Source organism: Acartia tonsa, chromosome 12 (assembly GCF_053477335.1).
Source record: "Acartia tonsa isolate MP-2025a chromosome 12, ASM5347733v1, whole genome shotgun sequence".
Classification (NCBI taxonomy): Eukaryota; Metazoa; Arthropoda; class Copepoda; order Calanoida; family Acartiidae; genus Acartia; species Acartia tonsa.
This window is the reverse complement of record NC_137271.1, coordinates 14,916,916-14,929,483: the sequence shown is the minus strand read 5'-3', so window position 1 is coordinate 14,929,483 and position 12,568 is coordinate 14,916,916. Positions and strand designations below refer to the sequence as shown.

At 35.9% G+C, this 12,568-nt stretch overlaps 1 protein-coding gene across 1 annotated transcript in view; it reads left to right on the top strand.

The window, feature by feature from the left end:
- LOC145333949 (uncharacterized) overlaps positions 1–12,568 on the top strand; it is a 69,503-nt gene that overhangs the window by 50,800 nt on the left and 6,135 nt on the right. Inside the window, exons 13-14 of the mRNA XM_080179207.1 lie at positions 11,516–11,627; positions 12,411–12,465. Coding sequence (XP_080035333.1) covers positions 11,516–11,627; positions 12,411–12,465 — 167 coding nt within the window. The remainder of the gene's footprint in view (positions 1–11,515; positions 11,628–12,410; positions 12,466–12,568) is intronic.

Below are 12,568 nucleotides of genomic sequence, written 5' to 3'. Positions count from 1 at the left end.
CTATATAAATTAAGGTAAGGGGCTATTAAGGGGCGATGGAGAGGCTATGTAGGGCTATGTTATATAAATTAAGGTAAGAGGCTATTAAGGGGCGATGGAGAGGCTATGTAGGGGCTATGTTATATAATTAAGGTAAGGGGCTATTAAGGGGCGATGGAGATGCTTTGTAGGGCCTATGTTATATAAATTAAGGTAAGAGGCTATTAAGGGGCGATGGAGAGGCTATGTAGGGGCTATGTTATATAAATTGGGGTAAGGGGCTATTTAGGGGCGATGGAGAGGCTATGCAGGGGCTATGTTATATAAATTAAGGTAAGGGGCTATTAAGGGGCGATGGAGAGGCTATGTAGGGGCTATGTTATATAAATTAAGGTAAGGAGCTATTAAGGGGCGATGGAGAGGCTATGTAGGGGCTATGTTATATAAATTAAGGTAAGGGGCGATGGAGAGGCTATGTAGGGGCTATGCTATATAAATTAAGGTAAGGGGCTATTAAGGGGCGATGGAGAGGCTATGTAGGGCTATGTTATATAAATTAAGGTAAGGGGCTATTAAGGGGCGATGGAGAGGCTATGTAGAGGCTATGTTATATAAATTAAGGTAAGGGGCTATTAAGGGGCGATGGAGAGGCTATGTAGGGGCTATGTTATATAAATTAAGGTAAGGAGCTATTAAGGGGCGATGGAGAGGCTATGTAGGGGCTATGTTATATAAATTAAGGTAAGGGGCGATGGAGAGGCTATGTAGGGCTATGTTATATAAATTAAGGTAAGGGGCTATTAAGGGGCGATGGAGAGGCTATGTTATATAAATTAAGGTAAGGGGCTATTAAGGGGCGATGGAGAGGCTATGTAGGGGCTATGTTATATAAATTAAGGTAAGGAGCTATTAAGGGGCGATGGAGAGGCTATGTAGGGGCTATGTTATATAAATTAAGGTAAGGGGCGATGGAGAGGCTATGTAGGGGCTATGTTATATAAATTAAGGTAATGGGCTTTTAAGGGGCGATGGAGAGGCTATGTAGGGGCTATGTTATATAAATTAAGGTAAGGGACTATTAAGGGGCGATGGAGAGGCTATGTAAGAGCTTTGTTATATAAATAAAGGTAAGGGGCTATTAGGGGCGATGGAGAGGCTATGTAGGGGCTTTGTTATATAAATTAAGGTAAGGGGCTATTAAGGGGCGATGGAGAGGCTATGTAGGGGCTATGTTATATAAATTAAGGTAAGAAGCTATTAAGGGGCGATGGAGAGGCTATGTAGGGGCTATGTTATATAAATTAAGGTAAGGGGCGATGGAGAGGCTATGTAGGGGCTATGCTATATAAATTAAGGTAAGGGGCTATTAAGGGGCGATGGAGAGGCTATGTAGGGCTATGTTATATAAATTAAGGTAAGGGGCTATTAAGGGGCGATGGAGAGGCTATGTAGAGGCTATGTTATATAAATTAAGGTAAGGGGCTATTAAGGGGCGATGGAGAGGCTATGTAGGGGCTATGTTATATAAATTAAGGTAAGGAGCTATTAAGGGGCGATGGAGAGGCTATGTAGGGGCTATGTTATATAAATTAAGGTAAGGGGCGATGGAGAGGCTATGTAGGGGCTATGTTATATAAATTAAGGTAATGGGCTTTTAAGGGGCGATGGAGAGGCTATGTAGGGGCTATGTTATATAAATTAAGGTAAGGGACTATTAAGGGGCGATGGAGAGGCTATATAGGAGCTTTGTTATATAAATAAAGGTAAGGGGCTATTAGGGGCGATGGAGAGGCTATGTAGGGGCTTTGTTATATAAATTAAGGTAAGGGGCTATTAAGGGGCGATGGAGAGGCTATGTAGGGGCTATGTTATATAAATTAAGGTAAGCAGCTATTAAGGGGCGATGGAGAGGCTATGTAGGGGCTTTTTTATATAAATTAAGGTAAGGGGCTATTAAGGGGCGATGGGGCGATGGAGGAGCGATGGAGGAGAGATGTAGGGGCCATCAAAGTACAATGTAATATAAATTTGTGGAAGGAGCGATGAAGGGGCGATGTAGGAGCGATGGAGGAGCGATGTAGCAGCGATGTAGGGGCCATCAAGTTGCAATGTTATATAAATTTGGAGAAGGAGCAATGAAGGGGCGATGGAGGAGCGATGTAGGAGCGATGTAGGGGCCATCAAGTTGCAATGTAATATAAATTTGGAGAAGGAGCGATGATGGGGCGATGTAGGAGCGATGTAGGGGCCATCAAGTTGCAATTTAATATAAATTTGGAGAAGGAGCGATGAAGGGGCGATGTAGGAGCGATGAAGGAGCGATGTAGCAGCGATGTAGGGGCCATCAAGTTGCAATGTAATATAAATTTGGAGAAGGAGCGATGAAGGGGCAATGGAGGAGCGATGTAGGAGCGATGTAGGAGCGATGTAGGGGCCATCAAGTTGCAATGTAATTTAAATTTGGAGAAGGAGCGATGAAGGAGCGATGTAGCAGCGATGTAGGGGCCATCAAATTGCAATGTAATATAAATTTGTAGAAGGAGCGATGAAGGGGCGATGTAGGAGCGATGTAGGGGCGATGTAGGAGCGATGTAGGGGCCATCACAGTACAATTTAATATAAATTTGGAGAAGGAGCGATGAAGGAGCGATGAAGGAGCGATGTAGGAGCGATGAAGGAGCGATGTAGCAGCGATGTAGGGGCCATCAAGTTGCAATGTAATATAAATTTGGAGAAGGAGCGATGAAGGGGCGATGTAGGAGCGATGAAGGAGCGATGTAGGAGCGATGTAGGGGCCATCACAGTACAATGTAATATAAATTTGAAGAAGGAGCGATGAAGGGGCGATGTAGGAGCGATGGAGGGGCGATGTAGGAGCGATGGAGGGGCGATGTAGGGGCCATCAAAGTACAATGTAATATAAATTTGAAGAAGGAGCGATGAAGGGGCGATGTAGGAGCGATGGAGGGGCGATGTAGGGGCCATCAAAGTACAATGTAATATAAATTTGGAGAAGGAGCGATGGAGGAGCGATGAAGGGGCGATGTAGGAGCGATGTAGGGGCCATCAAGGGACTAAGATATATATAATAGTGAAGGGGCCATGAAGAGGCGATATTTAATTAAATAGCCCCTTGGGATAAGAGGACATATCATCTCCTCTTTAGAAGGGGCGATTATGGAGCGATAAAGGATCATTTAATCGCCTCTTAGGGCAAGGGGCTATCAAATCGCTCCTTTCAAGGAGTCATAACATCGCCTCTTATTATATGGGGCTATTAAATCGCCCCTTTCAAGGAGCCAATACATCGCCCCTTGTCATAAGAGGCGATCAATTAAAATCATCGCCCCATATGGAGCGATGTCATGGAAAGGACTATACCCGATTTATTATTACTTGGATCTTACAACAGACTTTCACGTTCTCTAATAAAATTAATCTTCTAGCGTGCTAAAATAACGACCCACACACCCCAAATTATTTCATACCCTTCTTCTCTTACTGGATGAACGAACTGACCAATAAATAACAGAGGAAATAGCAAGGTAAATTGAGGTCAATTTTTTCAGTCATAATATCCACTTACAGGGTGCGTCACATAAATCGGGACATTTTGTAATTTTTAAAGAAATGAACATAAAATCGTCAATTTTAAAGATTTTATTGAATTTTAAAAACTGGGAAGCAAAATAGGTATATGACTAGTAGATTATTCAATAAAATCGCCGCCAGCCTCAATCACCGTCTCTACCCGCCTCCTCAACCGCCGGCAGGTCCAGGTTGAAATGTACCTGTCCAAGCTGGCGTAGTTCTCCTTGATAGTGGCAATGAGGGAGGTCTTTGTGGTATGGGCACGTCTATTGGTGCATGCTTCAAAGTAGCCCCAGGCCCAAAAGTCCATTGAATTAAGATCGGGATACTGGGAGGCCACATTTCCTTAGGATCATGAGTAACCGCCAAATTGACAAAATCCATGTTTTTGCTCTCATTTGGGCTAGGATTTAACTACAGTGGACTTTAAGTACTCAAAATGCGTGTCTCGATGAGTTTAAGACACACACAAAATTTTGGGTCAAATTTCCAACTCCTTCCCTGTCGGGCCCTACTGTTTGTGATTTCTTAAGGCTAAAAATCTTGAAAAATCTACCTCATTTCGGCTAGGATTGAGCTAAAATGGATTTAAACACGGCAAAATGTGTGTCTCAATGAGCCTAAGACACCCACAAAATTTGGGGTCAAGATTCCAACTCCCTTCTCCTTGCGTCTACGTTTTGTGATTTTGCGCACTTAACCACCGGCGCATTTGGAATCTGCCTTTTGAACATATACGCATCCAGCTCGGTGTACACGTCCATCTTCGTCCAAAGATTTTTTTGTGCTAAAAGGTCATTACCTAAGCTTTCTAAAGTGGGGTCAAACGTCCTGATTGGTCAAGTAATTTTCGCGCTATGGCCGTTTAAAAATGTCCCGATTTATGTGACGCACCCTGTATATACTACATCCATTTGTATATTAAACGCAAAAAATATGTAGTTTTATAATAACGTTTTCTCATTTGTTGGTTTAACAACATATTTGGGGACTTTTGAATTGTGATTGGTTGGTTCATTAAGTTAATTGTTCAAACATTTTAACCACTAATTGTAATCTACAGAAGGGGAATTTTTGTGTATTATTATTAGGGTTATACATCAATTTATCAGCCCTTGTCTTATCCCTTTAAAACCCTGGGAAACAAGACAGTAATAGATATGTGAGGGTACTAAAACAAGTTTGGTTGTCAATAACTTCAGCCACTAGAGCAAACAAAAAATAATCGAATCTCTGATTATTTATTTACTTATCCGCGGGCAACTGTCTGTAGAACCATGCCAGAAACATTTTAATGTTAGACTTTTAAACTTTCCCACAGACACGACGTAAAAGCAAGGAAAATAGCAAATAAAATTATTGTTTACCAGTTTTAATTATATTTTCATTTTATTATACCCTCAAGTTAAGGAATGGATTTTTAAGCAACAATGATCTGTGGTAAATTTTTTTGTTAGTCAAAAAAATAAGGGATAACATTTAAAAAAATGTATTTCTACATTTATTTTTTATAGTATAGAGAGCGATATTAAGTATAGCAATAAAAGCAAAATTATGTGTGACGTCTAAAGCTTAAGATCTCGGTAACCATTTTTTACATTTCCTAGCACCTTTCTGTGCGACGACTTAAAAAAAACGACTTAAAGACTAGCTAATTAGAAATGCTTGTTATGTTTTGTTAATTGTTTATAAAACTGCAAATTGTGTCTTTTATTAAGCGAGGCTGTATGCAATTTATTTTAACGCTTAGAAGATAAGTGTTCGCAGGTATCTTAAGCGATAATACAATGGGCGATTGATTTAAGCGCATCCCCAATGATGATATACAGAGAGAGAGGAGACAATTAGCTGTTTATTAAACTAATCCACATACTTTTGAAATAACATTTTCTTATTCGATGGCGATAGACGATGAATTAAGATTCTCCCCTAATTTAACATTATGTAGATTTGTAATGGTCAAAAAGTTTAGACTCTTCTACTTTGTACAATTCAATGAACATTGCCCTTCGGATTATATAACCTAATATCAAATAGCAGAATGAGTTTATAAACTTTTGGGGCATCATAATTTGCAGTCCATTACCCCCCTTCCCTCCATAAAAATAAATTAATAGTTAGTATGTGGAGAATGTCTTGGTCCATAAGCAGGCATACTAAATTATTCTGCACAGTCTAGACTTCACAACTAAACAATTAAAGATTTTTAAAATCTACTTTTTCTATGAATTCATAATAAATTCACGTCTTGATGGTTATTATCGTTTTTTTAATTCTCGTTAACAATAGACGACAAATTAAGTTTTTGCGAGTGATTCAAATTAAAAATTAAATATTTCTTAGAATTCTTTAATTTCTAATTGTTAACAAGTTTATGTTTAATTAGTTTTGTTAACTTTCAGAGAGAAAGGGGACATTGGGATAATTATTAAATAGTCCCCAAAGTTTTATGATATTATTTTCTTAATCGTTGGCATAACAATTTTTCTTAGTTGGTTCATTCAGTTGAGTGTCCAAACGTTTCAATCACTAATTGTAATCCACAGAAGGGATATTTTGTTTATTTCATTGGGGACGTATATTAATTGAACGACCATTGTCTCATCCCTTAACAACCCTGGTTAACTTTGCATTATGTTATTTTTCTACTGCTTACATCGCCCCTAGCATCTAAGGAATGTGTATCCAAAGGAGTTCAAAGGGGAGAGAAAGGTAGAATAAAAATAGATTAAAACCATAGCAAAGCAGTATTTTGAATATTTAACTAGCCTAAAATTACATCGGGAGCTAAATATATAAATCTTTTCCAAAACTGAGAACTCAATTTTTGGAGTGGTTGGTACTTTTCGAGATCTTAACGGACAAACATAAAACCTTACTTCTTTATATTATAGGATCAACTAAAAAAACTTTTACATTTTTTATTTGTATACTTGATTATACGCAGATTTTCAATAACATTTTGATTGCACGACAAAATATGATACTTTATACTTTAGTATGACGAGGTGCGGTCCAGAATCGAACAAAAAAAATTTAATTTCACTTCACAGATTTTAATGGACAAGTAACATTTTAAACATTTTGTAGACCCAACTTTTTTTTCACACGGCTGGGAAATTTTGACTTTATTCATTTCTCAAAATTGTTATTTTATTCTTAACTGGTCAGTCAGTGCCAGGGATATAAGGGATAAGACAATGGACGATAAATTGGTGTACATCCCCAATGATTTAAATAAAATTACCCCTTCTGTAGATTAAAATTAGTAGATGAAACGTTCGAACACTCAACTAAACAAACAAACCAATCAAAGTTAATAAAAGACCCTAAGGTTGTTAAGCCAACAAATAAGAAAACGTTATTATAAGACTTTGGGGTAATAAACAGCCCATGCAATGTTCACTCCCTCTCTGGAAAATACATTAGTAGACCAAAGAAAATACAAAATGATTTTATGTCCAAAAGGATGTGAACGCATCACAGGCAGACAAACAGACATATAAACAGACAGACGAACAGACAGACTTGGAAATATAAGAGACAGGTGGTTAATAATAAATAATTGTATAATAAGGCAACAAATCACACTGTAAAAATTATGATAAATCTTTTTTTTTTAATTTTTAATATCAATTATATTGGTTTATGTCGACAATATAGCTTGTATAAAAAGTGGTACTTACTAACCTAATATTTCAATTTTAACCTATAACTAAATAATAGAGTATTAAATAAAAAATGGTCATTGAGCGAGAGAGAGAGAGACAGACAGACAGACATACAGACAGACAGAGACAGATACAGACAAACAGACAGAGACAGGGAGAAAGAACAATGCGAATATATTTTTAAAAGTGTATGTAATGTATTTCATGGTTTTAAGTCTATACAAATTTCTAGCAACATATCAAAGATATTTATACAGGTTGAACACATTTTAATTTTCTTTATTTATATAAAAATACCATCATAATGTCATTAGACATTTTTTTCCAGTATGGCTTTGAAACCTATTGATATCCACTAGATTAGAACCGGTTGTCAGCCATACTGGAAAAAAATCATGCATAGCATCGAATTACAGACAATTTTTCACGAATATTTGAATAAAAATTATAAGATTAATATCTTTTTTGTTAGCCCAGCTTCGGCCCCTTTGGACTAAGAAACCTGTTTTTAATCTTATATTTTTTTTATTTTAATATCCGAGAGAGCTGTCTATAATACGATACGATGAATAATATTAAAACCTACCTCAATTTAGAACCTTGATTATAATAGACAAACATTTTCTTGCTGCTGTTAAGAAATTAAAGATTGCATTGTTTTGTACAATAAAATTTCAGACATGGCTAAACTGTGTGAATTTTTACACAATTCATGGATCTAGAGGAATGAGACAATGGCCAATAAATTTACACACATCCTCAATGATAAGACATAATAATATCTAATGTATTTAGATACAATTAGTGGTTAAAACGTTTAGACACTCAACTGTGAACAAACCTATCATAATTAATTAAGAGTCGCCAAAGTTGTTAAGGCAACAGATATGAAAACGTTATTATAAAACTTTGGGGAAATGAATGAATTGTGTAAAGATCTAATGCCCATATAAAAAGGGTAGGTTGTCTTTATGTGTGATGATTTTGTCTGTCTATCCATTAAAGTAAGATAAACGATTATAGAATTTCTATGCTAGTCAGCGTATTTGAAAATGAAAAATTATAAGATTAAAACCAGTTTTGTTTGTCTCGAGGGGCCGAAGGGCTAACAAAATTGGTTTTTAATTTTTTTATTGTTATTTTAATAGCTTTGAAAATTGTCTGTAATACAATGCCTTACATGATTTTTCAATATGGCTGAGAACCGGTTATTATAATCGGTTTAGAAATCATCTTTTAAAATAATTTTAAAGAACGGCAACAATTTCTATAATAATTGAAAATTAAATGCTTTTGATTTTATTTCCCTTGAAGGCAACAATTTTTATATAAAAATGATTTATCATAAAAATATTCTCATGTAAGTGATTCATTCACATTTTTTAGTAGCAAAGCTACTCTAAAATTCACTTTGTCTGTCCGTCCGTCAGTCTGTAACGCTATGGTGGAAACGTAATATTCTCGGCTCCTATTCAAGAAAGACAGCTGAAATTTTTAGAGGTAAAAAAGTTCATATTCTACATATTTCAACCAAGTCATCAAGATTCTTAGGTATTTGTGCTTTTCTCAATTCTTATCGATTGCCGGCTGAATTTTTTAGGGATTGAATAAGTTAAATATTCTATATATCAAGTTTCATTTGAATTTGTTTATTATTGCAGTGCTAGATCGACTCCTAGATTAGTAAACTTTTAAGGTTTGTGATTTATTTATCAAGTTTTATGATTTTTTTATGACACTGCTCTATATTTATCTTTTTCCAGTATCCATCCATAATTTCTTCAAAAGCTTTACTACTTATGGATGTTGTCATCCTTATTTTGTTACTAATCTATAATACAAAGTAGCTTGATGTCTGTACGTCTGTCCGTCTGAAGCTTAAGATCTCAGTAACCGCTGAACCGATTGGGCCTTACTCTTCAGGGATTATACCTACTGGTCCTGTGATGGTTTTAAGCTATTTTCCTGGAAGGTGGGACACCCCCAACCCCCCAAAAAACTAAAAAAAACCACCCCCACAATTTTTTTTTTACATTTTTTGTAAAATCTCAGTAACTGCTGAACAAATTGGGCTCTACTCTTCTGGGAATATACCTACTGGTCCTTAGGCTATTTTCTTGGGGGGTGGGACACCCCCAACCCCCCCAAAAACAAAAAAATCCCCCACCTTTTTTTTTTGCAGGAGATTTCGTTGGTCCTTTTTTTGCAGAAGATTTCCTTGGTTCTTTTTTTTTCTTTTTTGCAGAAGATTTCCTTGGTCCTTTGTTTTTCTTTTTTGCAGAAGATTTCCTTGGTCCTTTTTTTTTGCTGAAGATTTCCCTAGTCCTTTTACGAATTTCACCTTATTTTTTTTATGATCACCTCTTGGGGCAAAGCCCCTAGAGGCTAGAGGCAAAGCCGCTAGTGCTTCTATAATTTAAGCAATGATAATTAAGTATTATCAATTAACGGGTATCATAGTTTGATACAAATAAGTCAAAATAAATGAAAATTTTAGTTTTCAATACAAAAAATTACTAAATAATAAATATATTACAATAATTCTAAGTAATAATAAATATTAGTAATTTGTTACAATGAAAGTACAAATATTAGACTGATTTGTAGTGGATCGTATGCAGCTTAAATTCTCACAAACTGTTGCTTATAAATGATACTCTTTATAGTTGGTTCTACCATGTTTTTTTTGTAATTTTCCTTAAGGAATAAGGTATAACCAACAAGCGAAATAATTCTAAAATAAAATTTGGGGGGAATATGAAGGTCGTCAATTCTACTTATGTGTTGCTCCCCAACAGCAGCTGAAATCACGTATAGGTTTCGATTGTAATATAAGCTGGTTTTACTCCCTAAAATTTTAGTCAATTAAAATTAATTGATTTTTAAAAACTTTTGAAATAACCAAATAAAAGGTTCTTTGGGTATAGTCCCTTTCGTGGCAACGCACCTTAAGGGGCGATTCTTCGTATTTTTTGCAGTAGCATTTCTCATATTTCTAGCCCCTGCGTTGGGCTCTAACCCTGCAGGGCCAATTGCCTAACCCTGTGGGGAAATCACCTAACCCAATATAACCTAACCTAACCTAAAATAACCTCTAAAAAGCCATTTTAAAAATACGACAAATCGCTCCTTGAGGGGCATTGCCATGAAAGGGACTATTCCCGGTTCTTTTTAGACCAGATATGAATTTATTTTTATTTTTTTTGACTTTTTTGTAAACCATAAGACAAGACTTTCTTATAGTTACAAAAATAAGCAAACCGTAACATGATTGAAGACTGATTGACAACAAAATCATTTTTGATTAATATCATGATTTTTCTTAGTATTTCTTCAAAACTAAAAATAATTTGTATCATTTGGGTATTTCATCGTTGGACAAACGTTGTTTGAAGAATTACTTTTACTCGAAAATATTCTTCAGGGAGGGAGGGGAGTGTTTATTACAAAACTATGAAACCTTTTTTCGGTTAGGTTAGGTTATAGGCTAGGGGGCCGAGCGCCCGCGGCTAGGCAGGCTAGGGGGCCGAGCGCCACGTTGAAGCAGCATATGACGTCATACAATACAAATGACCAATGATAGGCCAGTATACCAATTGACCAATAGTAAATTGTATACTGGCCTAGCATTTGTCATTTGTATTGTATGAAGTCATTTTTTTTTTAACACTATACATTGTTTCATAAAAATTTCCTAACTTTTAAATTTAGCTTTTTTATATGAGATTCATCTTAATAAATCTTATCATGGCATTTTCTCTATTTTTGTGTAATACACTAATTATTGCATATTTATTAACCACAAGTATTTTGATTTAGAAGTTAATGATCTAAGTAGCAAAGCTACTCTCTAAATGATCATGTTTGTCCCTCTGTCTATTGGACCAAAACATTTGAAAGTGGCTTTCCCTTAACTTTTGCAAAAAAAATAATGGAACTAATTAAACCTTGCAATACACTTTCATAATCTTTATTTAAAAATAGCAGATACTATGTCTGTGTGTGTGTGGGGGGGTATGTGTGTCTGTACCAATGGATCTCTGTAACGGCTAAACCGATATGATTCTCCTTTACAGTGTAGATTTCCATAGGTCCTAGAAAGGTTTATATTTATTTTAGGGTAGGGTACAATTATCCTCCGAAGAGAATTCGCCTCTATAATAAATGATCCCATAAACATTTACAAACATTTAAAACTACAATTGCGGGATCGACTTTTCGGCTTTTTGATTCTATGCTATTGACATATAAATTTAATGCATTTTCTATTTCAGATGCTGGATTCGTACCAAGTGTGTCATCTTCTGATACTATCCCAGATGATGTTGGAATTGAAATACCTCCAGTCAACAACTTCCAGAGGATCCCAGTTCCAGAAACATCCAGGTAGAGCTTCAAATCCGATTAATATCCGGTGGATTAGAACCGGTTCTCAGTCATACTGAATAATTATTTACAGCATCGTATTATCAATAATACAAAGTAGTACGATGTCTGTCTGTCTGTCCCTTAAGATCTCGGTAACCACTGAACCGATCGGATTCTACTCTTCAGGGTATATACCTATTGGTCCTGTGGTGGTTTTAAGCTATTTTTTTGGGGGGTGGGACACCCTTAACCCCCCCAAAAACAAAAAAATCCCCCCCTTATTTTTTATTTTGCTCTGCTACAGGCTGCCGCAGGCTGCCCTTTATTATTTTTTATTCCAGCATTTATTTTGAATGAAAGAATAGCAACACTATCTCACTAAAAACAATAAATATTAAATTTTTTATCACCTAGAGGCTAGGGGCGAAGCCGCTATAGTATCCATAAAAAGCACAATATATCGGAAAGCTGTTTAAAATATGATGCGATAAATAACTATTATTCCTGTCAAATATTTGCATTACTATTATTTAATACCTATATTTGCGACAACTTGTACTGTATGAAAACCACCAATTTTGAACAATTACCAAAGATTCTATGAATGAGTTTTAAGAGGTATCGGGTATCATTACATAAAAATGATAGGGTTGATAATATTACAGTTCTGTTAACTACTTTTCATTTTATTAGATTTTGTCCAAGATCTAAAAAACTGAATGCACAATTAAAATTCTTTACTAAGTTATTACAACACAAAAATCAAAATATTCAAATTAGATTGAGCTTTAATATTTTCAGGGGCCAGCAATTGAATGAACAGGATCCAGCTTTTGCTCCAGAATTTGATTCCCAGGTATGACAATCATTATTTATACTTTGCTTTAATGAGAAATAATCTTTCCAGTATGGCTTCGAATCCGATAAATATCCGCTGAAATAGAACCGGTTCTCAGCCC